We start from the raw sequence: 19,058 nt of genomic DNA, 5'->3' as shown, positions 1-19,058 counted from the left end.
GGGATGGGCGGGGGGGGGGAGATTATCCCTAAAGAAGAGGCACAGTAGAGGGCTGGACCTCATCTGAACCTTGGGCCCCAGGGTTTGCTGCTGGCCCAGGAGAGACCCAAAAGTGGTTCAGCTGGCAGCCGCCTGGGTCAGGTCCTGCTACATGTGGAGAAAGTACACTCGTTTTTATTAGACTAACTTGATTTTGAAAAAGAAGCCATTTACTCTTAATAACTTTGGGAAGGGGGCCGCTTCAAAAACCTACTCTGGGTATTTTTAAAGTGGTTTCAGTCCGTTTATTTTTGTGTGGTCTATTTACTGTCAAAGCTGCGAGTCAGTCCATGTGTGTTGCAGATCGGAAACTCTGCACTGCTTAAAATGTACTCACCAACTATTATAATGCATCCCCCCCCCCCCCATTCTGATTGCCGGTTTGTGTAGTTGAACAGATGATTGTAGTCTGAAAGTATGACATGCCACCACAACATAGCAGATAGGGATGTCTGGTTCTCTCTGAGTTTGACTTAGTTTTACATTTTATTGCAGATAATGAAGGAAAGGCTGCCCAATAATTAGTCATGAAAAGCTCACCCAAATATCTGTTTGGACAAACTTGAGGGAGTTTCGTGTGCGTTGCAGTTTCACAGTCAAGAAACCACTTAATTCCACAGTGAGGCTTTGCCTCATTCCCTCACCCCTTGACCATTACTTCCTTTGGCCAAAGTTGGTGACCAGTGGCTAGGCCTTAGTTTAATGTTTGACCTCTGTTACCCACACAGTCAGCTAAAGTTGCACAAGGCCTTCCTTGTTTGTATTAATGAAAACCTGAGTTCAAGGGCACCCATGGTGAGAATATTGTCATGCAATGACCTATGATGTAGGTGCAACGGGGGAAAATAATACTGTAGTAATGCTATCCAAGCACTCGCAGTTGGTTCAGAGTTTCACTTGCTTTACATTATTCTATCATTCTCAGATGGGCAATGAAATTGGAACTTCTACCCCTCATCTCCACCCTCCTATCGTGTCTCTCTCCTAGTTACACTTTCTCTCTCTTTTTCTCACTCACTCACTGGGTCAAAATTGTTTTGATTTTGAAACCAATTCTTGTGAAGCATCCTCTGCAGCCAGTACAGCGATGTTGTTGCCTCAAACTCCAAAATGAGTAGGTTCCCTCAGTGGGGTCGGATGAATGTTACCTTTTTTTTTCTTCTCACAGCTAGTCCCAGATATGACTGCATGACTCATGCAGGATTGCTTGCTATTGGAGACCCCCTGGAGAGAGAGTAGGTGTAAGTTAATCAGGAACAGAGCATGGAGTGTTGTGGTCTACCACTGAGTCAGACAACTACAAAGGGAGAGGAGAGGAGGCTTCTCTAACCGGGTTGATGATCGCTCATCGCCTAGCCCGCCTGCTCTCTGCTGTTTTTAGACCCCAACATCACAAGTGCCACAGGCCCCCTTGTCCCTTTAATTGTTTCAACTAATTAAACCGTTGTCAGCGGTGCTCCCTCTTCGCTCTGAACAACATGTGTTTCTCCGTTCTAATCTATCAGAGAGCTGAAGGGGCTGGACGTGGCAGGGAAACTCCACTTCCTCTTTTGAAATGTAATTTGGTCGGTGGAGGAGGTTTGAATTGGGGGGGTCAATGATGGCTGTTCAGATAAGGATGAAGAGAAGTTATACAATTAACTCAAGTCGAACACTCCTTTTGACAAGTAATGGGGTTGTATGTGTGCAAGTCGTTTTTTCACGGAAATGTGTTGGGAAAGGATTTGAAACACTGTATGCAGAGTAAGAATGTTGTCTGGGGTTCTAATCGGTTTGTAACAAGGCCCTCTCTCGTGCTCAGCCCTTAGCCAGTTGACCTGTGGCTGAAAAACAAGGCCCTGATGGATAGGGTTTCAGCTACTGGGCAGGTCCCCTTCTCAGTGATCTGTATCTGCTGCAAAGGCCAGGGTTTCCTTTCCTCCTTCCCTCCGCTCATACAGGGGGTAATGAAAGGGAGTGCTTAACCTATGTCATGCAGAGAATGCGCTATTGCGGACTTATCTGTTTGGTCGATAAGGTCAGCTGTCCATAATGCCATGGGCCTAATTGCTAAGTTACTTGCGTACAAAAATAGACCTTTATGCCCTTAAACCTATGCATACACCAACACAAAGTTGATCAACTTTGTATAAAGGGAAAGTGGGATACCTAGTCAGTTGTACAACTGAATGCATTCAACTGAAATGTGTCTTCCACATTTAACCCAACCCCTCTGAATCAGAGAGGTGCGGGGGGCTGCCTTAATTGCCTTCACCTCCATAAATATCAACTCGCATCATGTGCCATTGCTTTTTTGCCATGTAGTTCCTCCAGTCCTTAAGACCCCTGACTATTTGTTCTGGTCGTGACCTTTTGTTTTGTCATTTCAGGTACCTCAACGCCATTCAGACCATGTGCCCACACATCCTGCGTTACCTAACCACAGCTGTCATCACAAACAAAGATGTTCGCAAGCGGCGGCAGGTCCTGAAAGATCTGGTCAAGGTCATACAGCAGGTAAAAAAATTAAAATAAACCACATTCCTTACCCCAATTTCTCTAAGCACATTTCCTACAACGTTTCTCACTGTCTGGACAGTAACATGTTAGCCAACCTTAGTTGTCAGACAGTGTAGGATTGGCCATTTTGAAACAAGATGGCACCAACTATTAAAGGCCAGAGAATCCACACATCTGTGAGGAATGTAAGGCCTTTGCTGATAAACTTGCTGCTCTTACAGAGTATACTTCTATCAGAGATCTGGTTCCGGCTAGAGAGGTCTTGAACCCATTACATTTGATAAATGGCAGCAGAAGGTCTGATTGTAGTGTACCGATTTCTTTCCCAACCCAACATCGGTAGCTTCTTCAGAGATCAATGGCTCTGAAATCTAAATAAGCGCCATCTCGGTGGCCTCTGTGTAATCACTAAAACATGTGCTCTGCGTGTTCCGTCTTCTGGATCTGGGTCTTCTTGGGTCTCTCCCCCCCCAGCATGGTTTGGAACTGTTTAGGTGACTTTTTGAATCTGTTTTTATTCACTGCCTTGAAAATTCTACTATTTGCTTAGCCATGGTTCTCCACATTTTTTATTTTTGGGAAATTTCTATGGGTTGTGGGCATGCTGCCTTGCCTGTCGATAACCTGTGCTCTGTCCACTGCTGAAAAATAAAGAGCTAGCACACAGGCATGTGCAAATTGTTAGAAATGTTCTTTTCCATTTCCAGGAGTCCTACACCTACAAAGATCCCATCACAGAGTTTGTGGAGTGCCTGTATGTGAACTTTGACTTTGACAGCGCTCAGAAGAAACTGAGGGAATGTGAGTCGGTAAGTCCCAGCTGTCTTCCCCCCCACGTACGCAACCACCCACCAACCCACCACCAGTCAATGTGCAATAGATTTAGAATAATTTGTCCTTTTCAGACCTCAGTTAAAAATTTGGTAACAGTCGTTCATTGTGTCCCGCTCTTTATATTCCTTGATTTACAGAGGGATTTGGATTGGCCAACCAGCCCTCTCAATGTTCCCATGTAGCTAGCACAGAAGTAAACACCATTAGTGATCATGCAAGATTGGCTGACCTTTCACACTATCTCACAGCCATGGACTTTTTACATGTTTTTATATATATATATATATATATATATATATTTTTTTTTACATGGGTCCATACATATTGCCCGATGGTAGAATTGCATTCGGTCATTTGGGTGATACAGAAGTGCTCTGGGAAACCCTATGACTCATGGGTCTGGACAGATTTTTATGATGGCCTGTAATTGTCCATCAGCCTGGTAGTTAACAGTAAAAGCTTTATAAGCAAAGGTCTATGCAGAAATGTTCAGACACTCATTTAAGAGATGTGTGTCATAGACAGCCATTGGGATCATTTATTTCCATGTTGGTTTGTAATGGATTGATGTGTACTACCATTGAAGTAACTGTAGTGCATCAGCTAAAGATAAAGGCTGCACTTTACTTCCAGCGACGCCTTTGTCCAGCTAGGCCTAGTTCTCAGTAACAAAACGAGGTAATAAGAACAAGTCAGCTGTTCTTCAGATGTGTTGGCTCGCGGTGGACTGTGAAGATTACATTTTCAAAACTTACCAAAACGAATCTCTGGCCAACTCCAACTCACCATTTTGTGATGGGTCGAATTAAATGGTGGGAGTGTTACCGGTGGTTGCTGCTTCTAGCAGAACTCTTCACTAGTGCAGACTTTAGTAGGTGGTGGACTTTGGTATGCAGAGATGAACTATCTGAACTATCTCTGGTTTATAATCACACAAACAGTTTTCATAATGGTTGTTAGCGATCTTCTTTCATGCTAACTGGTTATTTGCCACTAGATATAGCTAGCTAGCAAATCCAGTTCATTTCTAAGAGTTAGCTTAACAAAACCAAACAAGTCTGGTTGATTGATTTATTGCAAGAAATGATTAGATACCATGTAGAAAAGTTGGCTGGTTAGCTAGCTAGTAGTGCTGTCACACATCAACTCTCTCACCAACAGAATCTAACGCATAACACCAATCGTTCACAGCGCCATCTACTGTATTGCAGTGTCCCAGACACAAACTGAACTTGGAAGCTCAGTGTGTGTAAATAAATACTGAACAAAAATATAAATGCAACATTATTTGAATCAGAAGCTAGCTGCCCTTTAGGGAATTTCTGGGAGTAGTTCTGTCAAATGTACGATTCAATTCAGAATCCTCGAGTTTAGATGGAAGACTAAACCACTCAGATTTAAATGCTGTAGAATAACACTAGTATGAACTAGTAATACAACATTGGTATTGATGAGAATTCATAGGTTTATGAGTGTTGAAAAATGTCCCTGTGAACATATTTACAACTTGTGGTCAGATATTCATCATAATTGTGAGAAACCTAATCAGTCATTTAGGGTAAATTATGTGGCGCTTTGATTGAATATGCCCAGGAGATGGCTCATTTACTAAAGAGGGGCTGGACAGGTTCTGGAGACCCAATCACTGGACCGCAATCAGGTTTAGAGACAGAGCAGGTGTGCTAATTGGTGCAGTGCTCTGGGTATGTTCTCTGAAACCCAATCTCCCAGCCTCATTCTTTGCATACACTGGTATAATTGAGATTTCCCAAATGATTTGATAATTTGGACCCGCAGAGAAATAAAAGGCTAAACTTTGGGCTATTTGGCCCCCTTTTTCATCTTTGCTTCTTGACGATAAATGCTCTGAATGAAAAACATCTGGCCTGATCAAATGGCTCTTTCACAGAAGTAAATCATGTCAGCGGTTTACTGAAGGTCCCATTTTATCCTAATCTGTTTTTAAGCTAATATAAAGAGCCTCTAGCTCCCCCAGTCCGCTTCTTAACGAATGAGGAACCTATAGCTAAACTCATTTGTACAGAGAATATTTTCTACTTTGATAGTTTTGCTCTGCCAAATCTGTGCTCTGACAGAAAGTACCCAAAGCACTGCCTCCGAAAATGAGATATATTTCCTGTGCAAATGCCTTGGCGGGGGGGCCGCAGCAATCGCTAAATGACGTACTACCAACAATATTGTAACTGCATCCCATTTCAGCGAAGACCTGACACATGCCCTCAATCACCAAGCTTGTTGAACACTCGCACACTTTTAAAGAGCCCTCTAGGTTGGTCTCGACTTCACTGCTTGGGGTCTTGTTTACAGAGACTCCATGTGGTTGGAGCAGATGCTGCTCCCTGTTACTCCTCAGGTTGGAGACCAGTTCTTCTCGAGGTGCGTTAGCAGCATTGCCTTGGGAGTAGTGTCCTGTCAGTCTTCTCAGTGCAGGCCCAGCACACGCCTTAACCTTTTCACGTGTTAGTTCCAAATATCTCTAACGGTCGCCCCAGCGTGAGTTATTTTTTTAATGCGCATGTCAGAATGCACTCACTGTTCCAAAATGTGATTGTTACGCAACAGGACAGTTACCCGCGCTGCCCTCAAACCAAGACACGCTGCCTGCTAATTATCTATAGGCTATGTTTCAACTTGTCAATTTCAAATTATTTTCTAACAGTTTGAGTTGAGGTGTGTTAGTTAATTCACATAAGAAGTAGCCCATTTCACTGTTGCAGACAATTTGTTCGAGGCTTTACTGAGCCTGACAAACTTCTCTCTTCAACGAAAGCCCAAGCACTTCCCCAGTGTTTCCCCAGATGAAGTATGAAGACATTGTGCATCTCTAGTTAGAACAGTCCTTGCACTAACTTTTTCCCCCTGGCACATTTTCTGGCTGGCGCCCGCATTGCCTTCATTGTTGTTTTCCTTACAGATAATAACTTTGGACGTGTGCGTTCCTATCAAAGTGCCTTATTTTCTGTATATCGTGTTGTTGTTTCTACTGTACCATACCGTATGTATGGAGCATAATGTATTTACTGTTTTTATTCACTTGTTTTCAAGTACTGGTGACAAATCATGCATTCCGATTCTTGCATAGATTGTAATGGACACGTGTGTAAAATACTTTTTTGAAGGTTGTACTGATAATGATAAGCTATTTGACAGCTATCTGTGGCGCCATGTTTGTTGACATCATACAATGCAATCTGGGTGTCACGTAAGTGTCTGTCAGACCAAATATGTTATAACAAAACAAGGTGAAGGGATAGTTCACTCGACTGACTTATGGTGCTTTAAAGAGAACTGGGAACTCTGAAGGTCAAATCATTGCATCCATGATCTTCAGGTCGGAAAGTCTGAGCTCTAGAAAGTTTCCTGAGTTGGATGACCGTTCCCCAAAAAAAATCCCAGCCGGAGATCGTTCCCCCCTGAGTTCCCAGTTGTCTTGAACGCTCGGAAGTAGGAGATTTCCAAGTTCCCAGTTGTTTTGAACGCGGCATCAGATTGTAACTATGGTACCTCAGGGTTGCCAGCTCAGATCCCCCTTTCCAGGGGGTTTATTTTTATTTAGCGTATAAACTTCTGTGTTTGCCCCCCGTTTATTGAGAAATCCCCCCACAATACTTTCCCCCATTTCTACCCCCCATGGACTTGAAAATCCCCCACAAATGAAATGAACACTCCCCAAAAAAAAGGGTTTCATCCCTGTTTAGCTTTCACACTACGGCTAGGCTAGGCAGCAGGCTTGTATTTGGGGTGATCTATTTGCTTTGATTTGTCAAAAACGGTAAACGACTTGTCAAGTCATGTGCTCCGGTTCTTGTATACACTAACAAGTACATCGAAGATTTGTAATATGCTGAGAAGTGGCCAAACTAAGTTAATATTTTTCATGTAATGGGCGCAGCCATCTTTGGCTTTGACTTTGTTTTTTTGCATCTTATAGTGAATGGGATTAGGGAGTTTTCGCTTGTCCAACATAAACAAACTGGCTGCCATCAAAGAGTTTAGCTGCTGTTAGCTTAGCTGACACGCATCTCGTTTCTAAACTATTACTTTTCTCCCTTGTGCTCACCAGAAATGTGGTACATTTTTAAACAACTCTAGCTGTTAGGTCGCTAACTTATGTTTTGTTTTTTGCCAGCGCAACCTGTTATTTAGACTGGTTTATGGAATGAGTTTGGCTGTGGATGTGTGATGTTTGGATGATGATGAATTAGCATTTATCTTTTACAATAAAAGGTGAAATTGAGGAATAAAGTTGTGAAAACCCTTTATTTCCCACCAGTACAAAACATTGTTTAGATGCTTTTCAGACAACGATGCTGTTTAGGCGTGTTTGTTGCATCATACGTTCTGTTGCTACTGTTCCAATCACATTTTTGCGATGGTACGCTGCAGGAACCACTCAACAATTATCACAAATATGTGATTGTACACACCAAAGGGTTAATCAGAGCGTGCTCCGTTCACACGCAGGACTGCCTGTCTGTCGAGGTGGGTGGCTGTGCAACAGTTGCGCTGCTGCACCTTAAGTGCATTAAGTGTGATGGGTCTGCAAACATTTTCACAAAATGGTGTCATTTGAAAGCAATAAAGGCAGGGGGGTTTTGCAGACTGAGACGCACGCCACGAAAAAGAACATCAGTCAAGGGTTAAATGATATTTTGTGGAGTGATGGTTGAGAGGTAAAAATATATTCCTTGGTGGATGGGGCCTTCGTCTTGATGAGCATGTGTAATGAATCGTTTTGGAGTCATGGAGGAGAGAACAAAGGCACTACATTACTCTGGGTGATACCCACCTATTTACTGATTGCTGTAATAGTCAGATATCTGTATTGTTTTCCAACTTCCCTGTCTTCACTGCAACCTTCACAACAGTGAGTGGCAATTGATTTGGAAGGTGAAGTGGGGAGTCCAGTCTTATGTGAATGCACCCCCTGTCATGGAAGTAAGCGCCTGTTATTTTTCTCCTTTCAGGGTTTTTTCCCCCCAGCTGGAATCGCTGTCAGATGTTGGCGACTTTTGCATGTTGAAGAAAGCGGGGGAAAACACCTACCTCAAGTTTAGCTCATCAGATTGTGCATAAAAGGCCACTTCAAGCCCTTTCAAAACTTGTTTGAGGATCTTGGGCCGAATCCCAGATGACAGTGATTAGGGCACTTAGCTGTTCAAAGTTGATCATGCCTAGATAAGCATTGTCATAGCTGAAATGTGGTGTTGCCTGATAGCGCCATGTAATTGGGATTTCTTCAAGCAGAAATGGAGGGAGAAAACAGCTCTCTAAGCTTTAAGCCAACAAAGTTGTGAGTTCTTGGAGTACTTTTGAAGACCGAGGTCTGTGATGTGAACTAGGAGTCAAGATAGTAGGAACGCCGTAATAACCACAAAGGAATGTAAGCGTTTTGATGCAACGTTTGAGTGCAAAATGGGGTCATGAACACTTAAAGTACAACTGTCTTAGTGCTATTTTATGGCGACTTTTCAATTTTGCTGTAGCCCATCTGTCAGTGTAGCTAGAAAGCCCCTAGCCCATGTGTTCTAACATTGGGCAGAGGGTGTTCTTGCCCCTATGGTGGCTGTAGAACCCCTGAGAGTGTGGTGGCGTGTAAATTGGTTGCTCCCGCGTGGCACAATTTACCCTGCACCACTGGGCACAGATGAACGGTGATAAGTCACAGCCACTGTGGTCAGTGGCTGGCTCCATTCTTGCCTCCCGTTTCATGTGGAGGCAGCGGAATTCAAAGATTTGTGGTCGATTTTGGAGCACCCCGAGTGGCCTGGGATTACTTTTTGCAGATGGGGGTTTCTCCTTTAAGGCTTTTGCCAAAGTAAATCGTTCGGTAACTTAAATGTGGCTAGAGCAAGACCCCCACCCCCCTTTACTCTTCATGTATTGATTTTTTTTTTTTTCTGCTCCATTTTAATTTGACAGTGAATTGGGTTTTCCCACAATTGAATCAGGACTTCAATCCCAAATAAGGACTGCAAGGGGGAAACCTGTTACTGCTGTACTTTTATGGTTCTCCAGGGCCATTCAGTCAGAGAACCCAATCTTGATTGCAGTAATGAGTTTACGAAAAAGCTCAACTCTCATTAACTGCTTTACTTTCCTGAAACCCTGCGGTGGTCTTTTATAGAAATACATACACGGATACAAATAGTCACTATAATATTTGTGTTACTTAACTTTTATTTCCCTCCATCTCTTCCAGGTGCTTGTGAATGACTTCTTCCTGGTGGCTTGCCTGGAGGACTTCATTGAGAATGCCCGTCTGTTCATCTTTGAGACTTTCTGCAGGATCCACCAGTGCATCAGCATCAGGTGAGAGCAAGGGAGTGATGTAAAGCACCAGTTGGGGAACTGACAGGAAGGAAAGGTGCTGCAGGACTTAAGGATGGTGAACATTGCAAGAGATCAGTCTTTGCTAGACCGCTGTTCACCCTCACTGTCCAAATGCTAAGATGTGCACCATGCACTACAGTGGCCAGCTCAGACTAGCTAAAGACGTACACAGGAAGGACATGACAATCTGTCACCAGCCAATGAGCTTGCTAAGCAGACCAGCTGCAGGAAGAGGGTGGATATGTGCAGTGATTACAGGAATGCCCCCCACAGATAAGCATTTATTGCCCCCTTCCCCAGTCAAATAGACTCACATCTCCACATACACATCTTAGGGATTAGGCAATGGGAGCTTTAACTGCTTCCTGGTTGTTCTGCTCACTAAACTTTAAAGACCACCTGAGTGAGAGACCAAACCAGGGACAGGTTTCTCTCAGGGAGAGGTCAGGGTTTAGATGGGCTTTGATGGCTTTAGATTTTGCCAGCTGCTGCTGCAGGGGAGAGCGGAACAGCGTAGCTCCACCTCTGAGTCGTCCTGGGTCAGGGTGGCTGGGGTTCAGAGGGTTCTGAAGTTCTCCTTTTCCCTCCTCTTTCTTTCCCAAGCCTTGTTACATCCACTACAATACATTTACCTTGGATATTCACCAAAACCAATACATTTAGTCAATGCTAATTATGTTGAGCATTAGGGGGGAAAAGGTAATGGTCCACAATTAAGAAGGATTTGGCTGCCTCTTGTGCATCAATTCTAGAAAATAACAAATGTATAGCTATACAGATTAGGCGCATCTAGTGCCCAGTCTACCATTAGACCTCATTTTACTGTGGACTTCGCTCACTCTTCACTCTAGTCTAATATAATGGGTGATATACTACTTTTTTTTTTTTTACCTCACTGCTTTTACTGTACAATGAACACTTGGACTTGTGGAAATGCATTTAGAAAGACATCATATTAACTGTACTGTAGTAAGGCAAAAATGGTTATACTCAAACTTTGAATGGAATATTTGGAATATGCTGTCATGGACGTTGAATGGAAAGGGTAAATGAATTATAACTTTTGACAGAGAAATTATTACACTGCCTGTTATACAGAGCTGTGGAGGTCTGTAGTCAAGGTTGATCCATGGAACACGATAGGGCTCTGTCGAAATCTCCAGTTGCAGATTGTCTGGAATTGATTAGGAGTCCCGGATCTTTTTTTGGCAGACTTGCTGCAATTGGATACATTTACTTGTTAAAGACCACAAAGGTTAGTGGTAACAGTAGGAAGTTGAATTGTGATGTTTCAAAAATTTTCTGTGTTTGTAGGTCTTTGTTAGCTGAGATTGTAAAGGAAAGGTACACATACAGCAGCGCACGGCAGTGTCAGGGATTTCCGTGTTTATTTAAAGCCGTTGCGATGACGTTGGACAGAACACGTCTATTTTTGACAAACGCTCAAATTCCATGTCATTAGTCTGCTACCCAGAAGCCCTCTGCATCCAAGCATGGACTCAAATGAATCTGATGCCTGTTTTTTTTAATGAGGACATTTTTACAGCTGTTGGCAATGAAGGTTTCACAGATATTTAGCTTGCTTTTTGCCCACGGCGTGGGACGAAAGTAGACCAGAAGTGCGGGTAATTGAGTTACTTTATGCAGAAAGGCTAATGTAAAAAAGGAGACGGTGAAAATGTGACCCCACGATTTGAGCTTACACTCGTAATTGCATCCACATATCTTTTTGTCTGGACTTATGTTATTTCAATTTTGTTTTCCTTTTTGTAGATTCACAAACGTAATATTACCATATTTGACATTCTTTGAATGTTGATAGCCAGTCATATTTCTTACCTTGACCTCAGATGGTACACTGTCCAGTGACTTTGTCAGTACGTTCATAAGACAGAGCCTGTCAGCCAACACTGAAATGTGGCACATGGCAAGGTAGTTGGATGTCTTTTCCCATCACCACATTTTTTTTTCCCCGAACACTTAAGTTCTCTGATAGTTGGAATAGTGTTGTTGTGTACTTGGATGTAAAATGGAAGATCTTTCCACTTCACAATTGAGTCATTAGAAAGACCACACGGTCATTTTCGGTTTGTCTTGAAAAATCTATTATACCCCAACAAGCCGAAAAATCGGGGGTCGTTCCAAATGGCTCGGAATCTCTTAATGCTATCATATGGTAGTGTTTAACAATGCATTCGTCTGAGCCCGACCACTTTAAGAAGGGGGGCACTTCTATGGGAGTTTTCCCTCTCTAACACAGTTATCCTGCCCCCCACACGCCTGACCTCTCTCCCCGAGTGTGAGGGTAGTTGAGAGACTCGCAGGAGTCCATCCCCCAGCCTGAAATTGAACGCTAAGGAGCCAGAGTAAGTAAGGGGTCAGAATTAAAGTAACCCCCCCCTCCCTCAAGGAACAGGGCTATGGCTGTGTAAAACAAAACCAGTCAGGAAGGCTGTCTAGTTGGCTTAAGGGCCAAGGGATATGTCAATAGTTGAGCTTGTAGGTCAACTTCCCCTGCCCCCTCACTATGTTCTTCCCCTTCCATTCATATCCCCTTCCCCATCTTCCGAAGTTCCAGGTTAAGATAAAAGTTAAGACCTGGTCTATAAAGGAGATCAAGCAAAGTCCTTTGTAAAATATGATACATGAATGCTCTTCCCCAGGAAAGCATTGCCAGATTTCCCTTTATGAATTACATTAGAGTAGGTTGTTACCCCTGAAGTCATCCTGGGTGCAGGCAAGGGCACTGCACGTTACTGTGGTATGCTGGGGAGATCACATTCTGGAGGGGGTTAGGGCCGAGGTGAACTTCCTGTGAGGAAACGGGATCATGTTTGTTTTGATCTCGGATCTGAGTCTGGATTGACTGACGTGCCCTCCACTTGATCGAATCGCCAAACAAACACACTATCCGTACCCCTCTGCAGCAATCACAAATCTCTGGGGTTACATTTTGAAACGGAACAGTTTGTTTGCCGTGGATCAGTTAATTAAATTGTAGCAAGCTTACTGAAGTGTCAGGACTAGGGTGTTCAGACACTAAAAATGGTTTATCCACCTACACCGTTTCTTGACAATATTTACTATTTTGTACTGTCTTTAGTTTTGCTGAGCAAGGGAATGAAAAGTTGGATAACGCCTACTACCGTTAGACTTTGTTAAACACAGATTGTCTGATGTTTTAATGAATTGGCTTTGGCTGTGAAAAGAGCTGTAATCATCCATCAATGCCAAATTTACGCTTCATGAACATTCGTTATAGACCTACACCACCGAGTGCTCTGCTCCAAGTCATTTTGCCCCAACTGTCGCGCCCCGTGGGTCTCCTTAGTGTTGATTGTGTCACTCCTGGATGGCAGACACATGTTAGCCATCACGACCTAAACTCACGTGAGCAGACAGCTGACAGTTTTCGTGCTCGTTAGGTCCTTCATAATGAGCCATAAGAGCAATTTCGTTTTCCACAGCATTTTGCTGTAATCGGCTGTCCGGCCTGAGGCATGTGGGGGCAGAATTTAGTCATTTGGGTGTGAGTGACAGGTTGATCGGCCCCCTCTGTGTCCCTCTCCACCCCTCCACTCCTCCAGCCCGTGGGGATTCAACATTAATCAATCCATAACTGGTGTTTTTCTCTTCTGGTATCCACCTCCATCACTTCTGTGGTGAAAGTGGTGATGGATCATCACGCTCTGTTACTTGGAATGCCCCGAGGCAGTGCCTCCTTTATGCTGAGGTAATGCTGTTTATTATTTGTTGGGTTCTTTTTAATGCCCCTTCCAGACACTGATGTAATTTCAACCCCCTCCGTACGTGGTTTTGCTACGTTTTTCAAAAAAGACGACAAGCTGGGTCAAGAGAGTGGCGAGAATGTGTTTTTGCTGTCGGTGCCTTGAGGTAAGGCAAACATTATCCCAAATGAGGTTATTTCCAAATGGGCATTTACGAGGGAGAAAGTCTTAAAGAAGTCAGCGTTTGGGAAGTGACAGTTGAAATGGGCCTGCTGGTATTGGCGACTATTGTGGGCTGGGTCTGATCCCATAGCGTGTGAGATGGTTTGGGGTGGCGAGGGTCTGGCTTACTCACAGGTCTGTGTCTCCGATCCCCGTGGGGGAGAAGAAACATGATTAATGTACCAGGAAATGATAATTAGTGGGGTGCACTGTTTTCATACAGGCCTCATAACCCCATGGTCCCACACAAAAACACACACACACACACACTAGTATCTATGTTGGCGAACGAGTGTATTAATGAGGTTTGTTCAAAGTGGAGTGTATTTGAGGTGTGTGTGTTAGGTGACTGTGCTGTGGGATGAGAATTAACTAGCTGTACTACTTGCAGTGGTGGAAGAGGAGATGGGTATATTTATAGACCCCTAATATGAAATGGGGGATCAGCAGGAAACGTGGGGGGGCGGGGAAAAGGGGGTCTAGATGGTGGTGGTAGTAGTATTAAGGGGGTTTAGATTTTTTCAAAGCCGCAAGGGAGGCCAGCTGCACTGGAAAAGGCTTTGAATCAAAGAGCGCCAGCCGGCCCCCACCTCCCTCTCTCCCTCGGTGACACATCCATGTCCTACCGCTCTATCAAAGAGCACCCCGGCAGCAACCTGGCTTTCATTTGGGGACAGTAGCAGGTCCCGCTCTGTCACGGCAGGATCTGGGCCAGGTGTTGAGAACGTAAGTGTGTGTCCAGGAGAGGACATCAAAGAGTAAAGTGACTGGCTGGGGAGAGAAACCGGGATTCTCACTGACTACTAATTGAGTTAGCCTGGGGAGTCACTAAATCTTCTGTTCTTGTTCATGTAAGACCATTTGACATGTTCCCCTGATCGGGTTGCTTTGACATGTCATTGTATTTTACTTTTAGGCTAAGAATGTGTATGACTTGGTAATGTATTAACATTGTCCTGTTATTAGCTTTGTTACAGTCCTAATGCAGACCATTCATCATATTGAGTAGTGTCGCAAATGTAGAGGTATGGCATCAGACCACCACTGAAAAGGATTGTCATATACACTAAGTGTACAAAACATTAGGAACACTTTCCTAATATACGTTTGCACCCCCTTTTTGCCCTCAACAGCCTCAATCCGTCGGGGCATGGACTCTACAAGGTGTCGAAACCGTTCCACAGGGATGCTGGCACATGTTGACTCCAATGCTTCCCACAGTTGTCAAGTTGGCTGGATGTCCTTTGGATGGTGGACCATTCTTGATGCACATGGGAAACTGTTGAGCGTGAAAAACCCAGCAGCGTTGCAGTACTTGACATCCTCAAACTGGTGCGCCTGGCACCTGCTACCATTAAAAATCCTTCTTTAACCTCTATGGGATCGGTGTCCTGTATACGGGACGGTTGAGCTAACGTGCGCTAATGTGATTAGCATGACTGTTGTAAGTAACCGCAAACTTTCCAGGACATAGACATGTCTTGTATGGGCAGAAAGCTTACATGCTTGTTAATCTAACTGCACTGTCCAATTTACAGTAGCTATTACAGTGACAAAATACCATGCTATTGTTTGAGGAGAGTGCACAACAACAACAAAAAAGATATCACGGCAACTGGTTTGATACATTCACCTCTGAAGGTAAATGATGTACTTACATGCAGTAATCTTGCTCTGATTTGTCATCCTAAGGGTCCCAGAGATAAAAATGTAGCATAGTTTTGTTTGATAAAATCCATTTTTATATTCAAATGTGGGAACTGGGTTTTACAGTTTGAACCCCTGCTGTCTCTGGCTCCACACCCACCCCGCCCGGCCATCTAGATGTGTGAAAGTTAGTGTATAAGCTAATGATCCATCATGTATGACATTCCTGGGAATGTGTAAACTTACATTTTGTATTACCATATCATTTTTGTATGTTCTCTATAGTTATGTACTTGAAAATGTATCAATTGACCAATTCGGCACATTTGGGCAGATTTGATACAAAATAGTCCAGTATTGCAATGCTTCACTGGATCAATCTGAAACGTTGTACACACTGCTGCCATCTAGTGGCCAAAATCTAAATTGCGCCTAAACTGCAATATTATATTGTGGCCTTTCTCTTGCATTTCAAAGATGATTAAACAAAAATAGAAAACGCATGTTTTTTTTGTTTGAATTCTTTTTTGCCAGATCTAATGTGTGATATTCTCCTACATCAATTTCACATTTCCACAAACTTCAAAGTGTTTCCTTTAAAATGGTATCAAGAATATGCATATCCTTGCTTCAAGTCCTGAGCTACAGGCAGTTAGATTTGGGTATGTCATTTTAGGCGAAAATTGACAAAAAGGGTCCGATACTTAAGAGGTTAACATGTCTCCTCCCCTTCATCTACATTGATTGAAGTGGATTTAACAAGTGACTTCAATAAGAGATCATAGCTTTCACCTGGTCAGTCTGTCATGGAAAGAGCATGTTTTGTACACTGTGTATAATCTTGGCTTTTTTCCATGAGTGGATGAGTGGTCTTTTCTGCTGTCTGCTTCAGTACATTAGAGGCTATACTGAACTTTTACCCCTGGGCAAAAGGGCCCAAAAAGGGTCCCCTGAATGGACAAATATTGCCCAGAAATGATCTCATTGGACAGAGAGGGGTACACCTTCCCACGCCCCAATTGATTAATGTGATGTGTGTATATGAACTATATACTATATGTTTCTCCTCAGCATGCTGGCAGACAAGCTGAACATGACGCCCGAGGAGGCAGAGAGATGGATCGTCAACCTTATCCGCAACGCCAGGCTGGATGCCAAGATAGACTCCAAACTGGTAAGACTGACGCCCTGTCTGTCTGCCTCGTTAATCAATGACCTCAGCTCCCATGCAATTGATTAGTCAGACGTTTTTTTTCAACTCTTTCCTAATCGTGGAGCTTATTCTCCGGTGTACCTCTAGATGCAATATAAGGACATAACTGTAGAATGACTGAGACGAGAATACCAATGCATGGGATTTGTCTTCCATTATCATAATAGGAGGGTATACAACACAGTATGAAGTAAGCAACCACAATACCGTACCCTTTTAAGTCCTTGTTCTCCTCTGGTACAGCTCCATATTGGGTCTTGCGTGTTTTGGCGTACCCATCACGGCGCAGAGTTCTCTGTAATCAGCAAATCATACCCTAGCCACTCTGCCTGGAATGACATAGAATTACTTAGATGTGCACTGAGATTTGCATAAATGTGTCCCGAGAGGCTGGCGGTTGGCGAAACGGTGGTGTGTCTGTGAGACCTGATGTGATTGGTTCTCCCCGCTGTGTGATTAGGCCTAACTGTGCGCCCCTCACCCTGTCCTGTTCTTATCCAGGGTCACGTGGTGATGGGGAACAACGCTGTGTCGCCGTACCAGCAGGTGATTGAGAAGACAAAGAGCCTGTCCTTCAGGAGCCAGATGCTGGCCATGAACATCGAGAAGAAGATGGCCCACGCCAGCAGGAACGAGGTAAGTGAGTTGTCACACCACTACCCACCCTCCCACACCTTGTCAAAGACTACCTATTCCCTTTTCCAACTGACTGCGTCTTTTACGTGGTTGACACAGTTCAAAGCCCTCTCGAAAAGATCCGCTCAGAGAGAACAGGGCTAGAAGAATGTCGATGAACCAGCTTCAACAAAAAGCTCCTCTTGACACGGAATCGGCCAGTAAGAGCACGTTTTAACGGAGCTAGCTGGTGCTTTCATCATCCCATTGATCTTCATAGGCCTAATGACAAGGTAGATGTCAACGCCGCCGTAAAACAGGGCCTGTGCCCTGTGACTCAGCAACCCCTGCGCAAATAAGGTGGATTCTCACACTAACCTCACTGAACATTACTCAAACGACGGAGTTCCCTGCACTTAATACAGGTCCCCACAGATGTTTGGCTTGTGGTCCAAATTTCAGTCTGTTTTGATCTTGACTGTGTATGTAAGACTATTCCACGAAGGCAATCCTCAATGATCACACACATCCCTGAGCCCAACCCTCTCCCCACGCCATAAAAAAAATAATAATCACAACGGTGCCATGTGCGCTTTAAATGTCCCCCTTTTAACTGTCCAGTTCTGAGTAGGTATCTTTTGATGTGTTCAGTTACCACCTCCCTATTGTTTGAATATCTGCAGGAAGAGAGCCGCTATAACTCTGTTCAGTAAAAGCAGAGGCCCTCATTAAGGAATTTCTGTAATTAGACAAAAGAGGCTGCAAACAACAGTGTCATTACATCCTCCTGTCCTCAGGGCTACCAATCACATCTAATACATTTACTGCCTGCCATCTGGATGGGATGTTGGGGGTGCATGCGTACACACACACACGGGCGGACACACACTTGCTCATATTTAAGTCAACTTCAAGTGTACAACTACATGCACTCATGGGGATTTCTATGTTTCTAATTCATCACATAATTAATTTGTAATGTGGACACAGAATTCATTAAAGCCCAGAAACAAAATACTGTATGTCTGTCAACTGATAGTCTAACCTCTCCTCCCTTTTCTCTCGCATTTTTTTTCTCCAGACACCCAACTGGGCAGGTCAAGAGACTGGCTTTTAGCGAGACACCACAGATAATGTTTTTATTCCGGTTTCTACACAGCATTCCCATCCAGCAGCATCATCCTGTTTTTTCTGCTTGTCCCTCAAGGAGCAGAGGATTAATTTTTTTGCTCTTGGTTCAAGTCATCAGTGATCCCAATAAAAGATGTGCAAAAACCATTTTCACCAATGATTGCTTTATTTCTGGACATTACAAATGGCGGTTGAGGCTTAAGTGGTCTGACTTTTTTTGCATTGGTAATACTTGGAAGTTTTAATGTGCGCATTGAGTCACTGAGTGGGACAGTTAATACTGTTTTGGGTGATGCGGCTCATGTATGCACTGTAATGATGAATGAGTGTTTAGTCTATCGGGTTTTATGGTGTTTTAGTGGCCCGGTTCACCATGGCAGTCACACAGGAGGGGAAGTGAGAGGAGGGGGCAGACAGAGGTGATGTACAGTTAACAGTGGTCATATTCTCTGCCAGTCATTATTCCCTCTGAGGACATGAGGGACTCATAAACCTCCATTAGCCAGACTCAATCATTTTAATGTGCCTCTCGCTCTCTACACCTCCTGCTCCCCCCTTCTCTCACCAACTCTTCCTTCAGCTTCTCCTGTGTCTTTCTCACGTAACTTTCTTTCCCTTTACCTCTCAACTTTACCTTGTTCTAGAAGGGCAGATGGTTTCAGGTAGGTGACTGGTGGTCCTTCGGTAGGCTGAAACTTTCATAGGCTGCTGCATCTGGAGAGAAAAGAAGAGGTGCTTCCAGCTGCCATGGCACTCAAGGCTCGGAGCCAGACGAT

The 19,058-nt window shown here is 43.9% G+C and overlaps 1 protein-coding gene across 1 annotated transcript in view; it reads left to right on the top strand.

Annotated features, from left to right (window-relative positions):
• Window positions 1–18,429, top strand: part of LOC121558602 (eukaryotic translation initiation factor 3 subunit E) — a 46,902-nt gene extending 28,473 nt beyond the window's left edge. Inside the window, exons 8-13 of the mRNA XM_045213798.1 lie at window positions 2,409–2,535; window positions 3,246–3,347; window positions 9,596–9,705; window positions 16,395–16,497; window positions 17,038–17,172; window positions 18,233–18,429. Coding sequence (XP_045069733.1) covers window positions 2,409–2,535; window positions 3,246–3,347; window positions 9,596–9,705; window positions 16,395–16,497; window positions 17,038–17,172; window positions 18,233–18,268 — 613 coding nt within the window. The 3' untranslated portion in view covers window positions 18,269–18,429. The remainder of the gene's footprint in view (window positions 1–2,408; window positions 2,536–3,245; window positions 3,348–9,595; window positions 9,706–16,394; window positions 16,498–17,037; window positions 17,173–18,232) is intronic.
• Window positions 18,430–19,058: the final 629 nt, after the last annotated feature.

This window comes from Coregonus clupeaformis, unplaced genomic scaffold (assembly GCF_020615455.1).
Source record: "Coregonus clupeaformis isolate EN_2021a unplaced genomic scaffold, ASM2061545v1 scaf0155, whole genome shotgun sequence".
Taxonomy (NCBI): Eukaryota; Metazoa; Chordata; class Actinopteri; order Salmoniformes; family Salmonidae; genus Coregonus; species Coregonus clupeaformis.
This window is presented reverse-complemented; position numbering and strand designations above follow the sequence as displayed.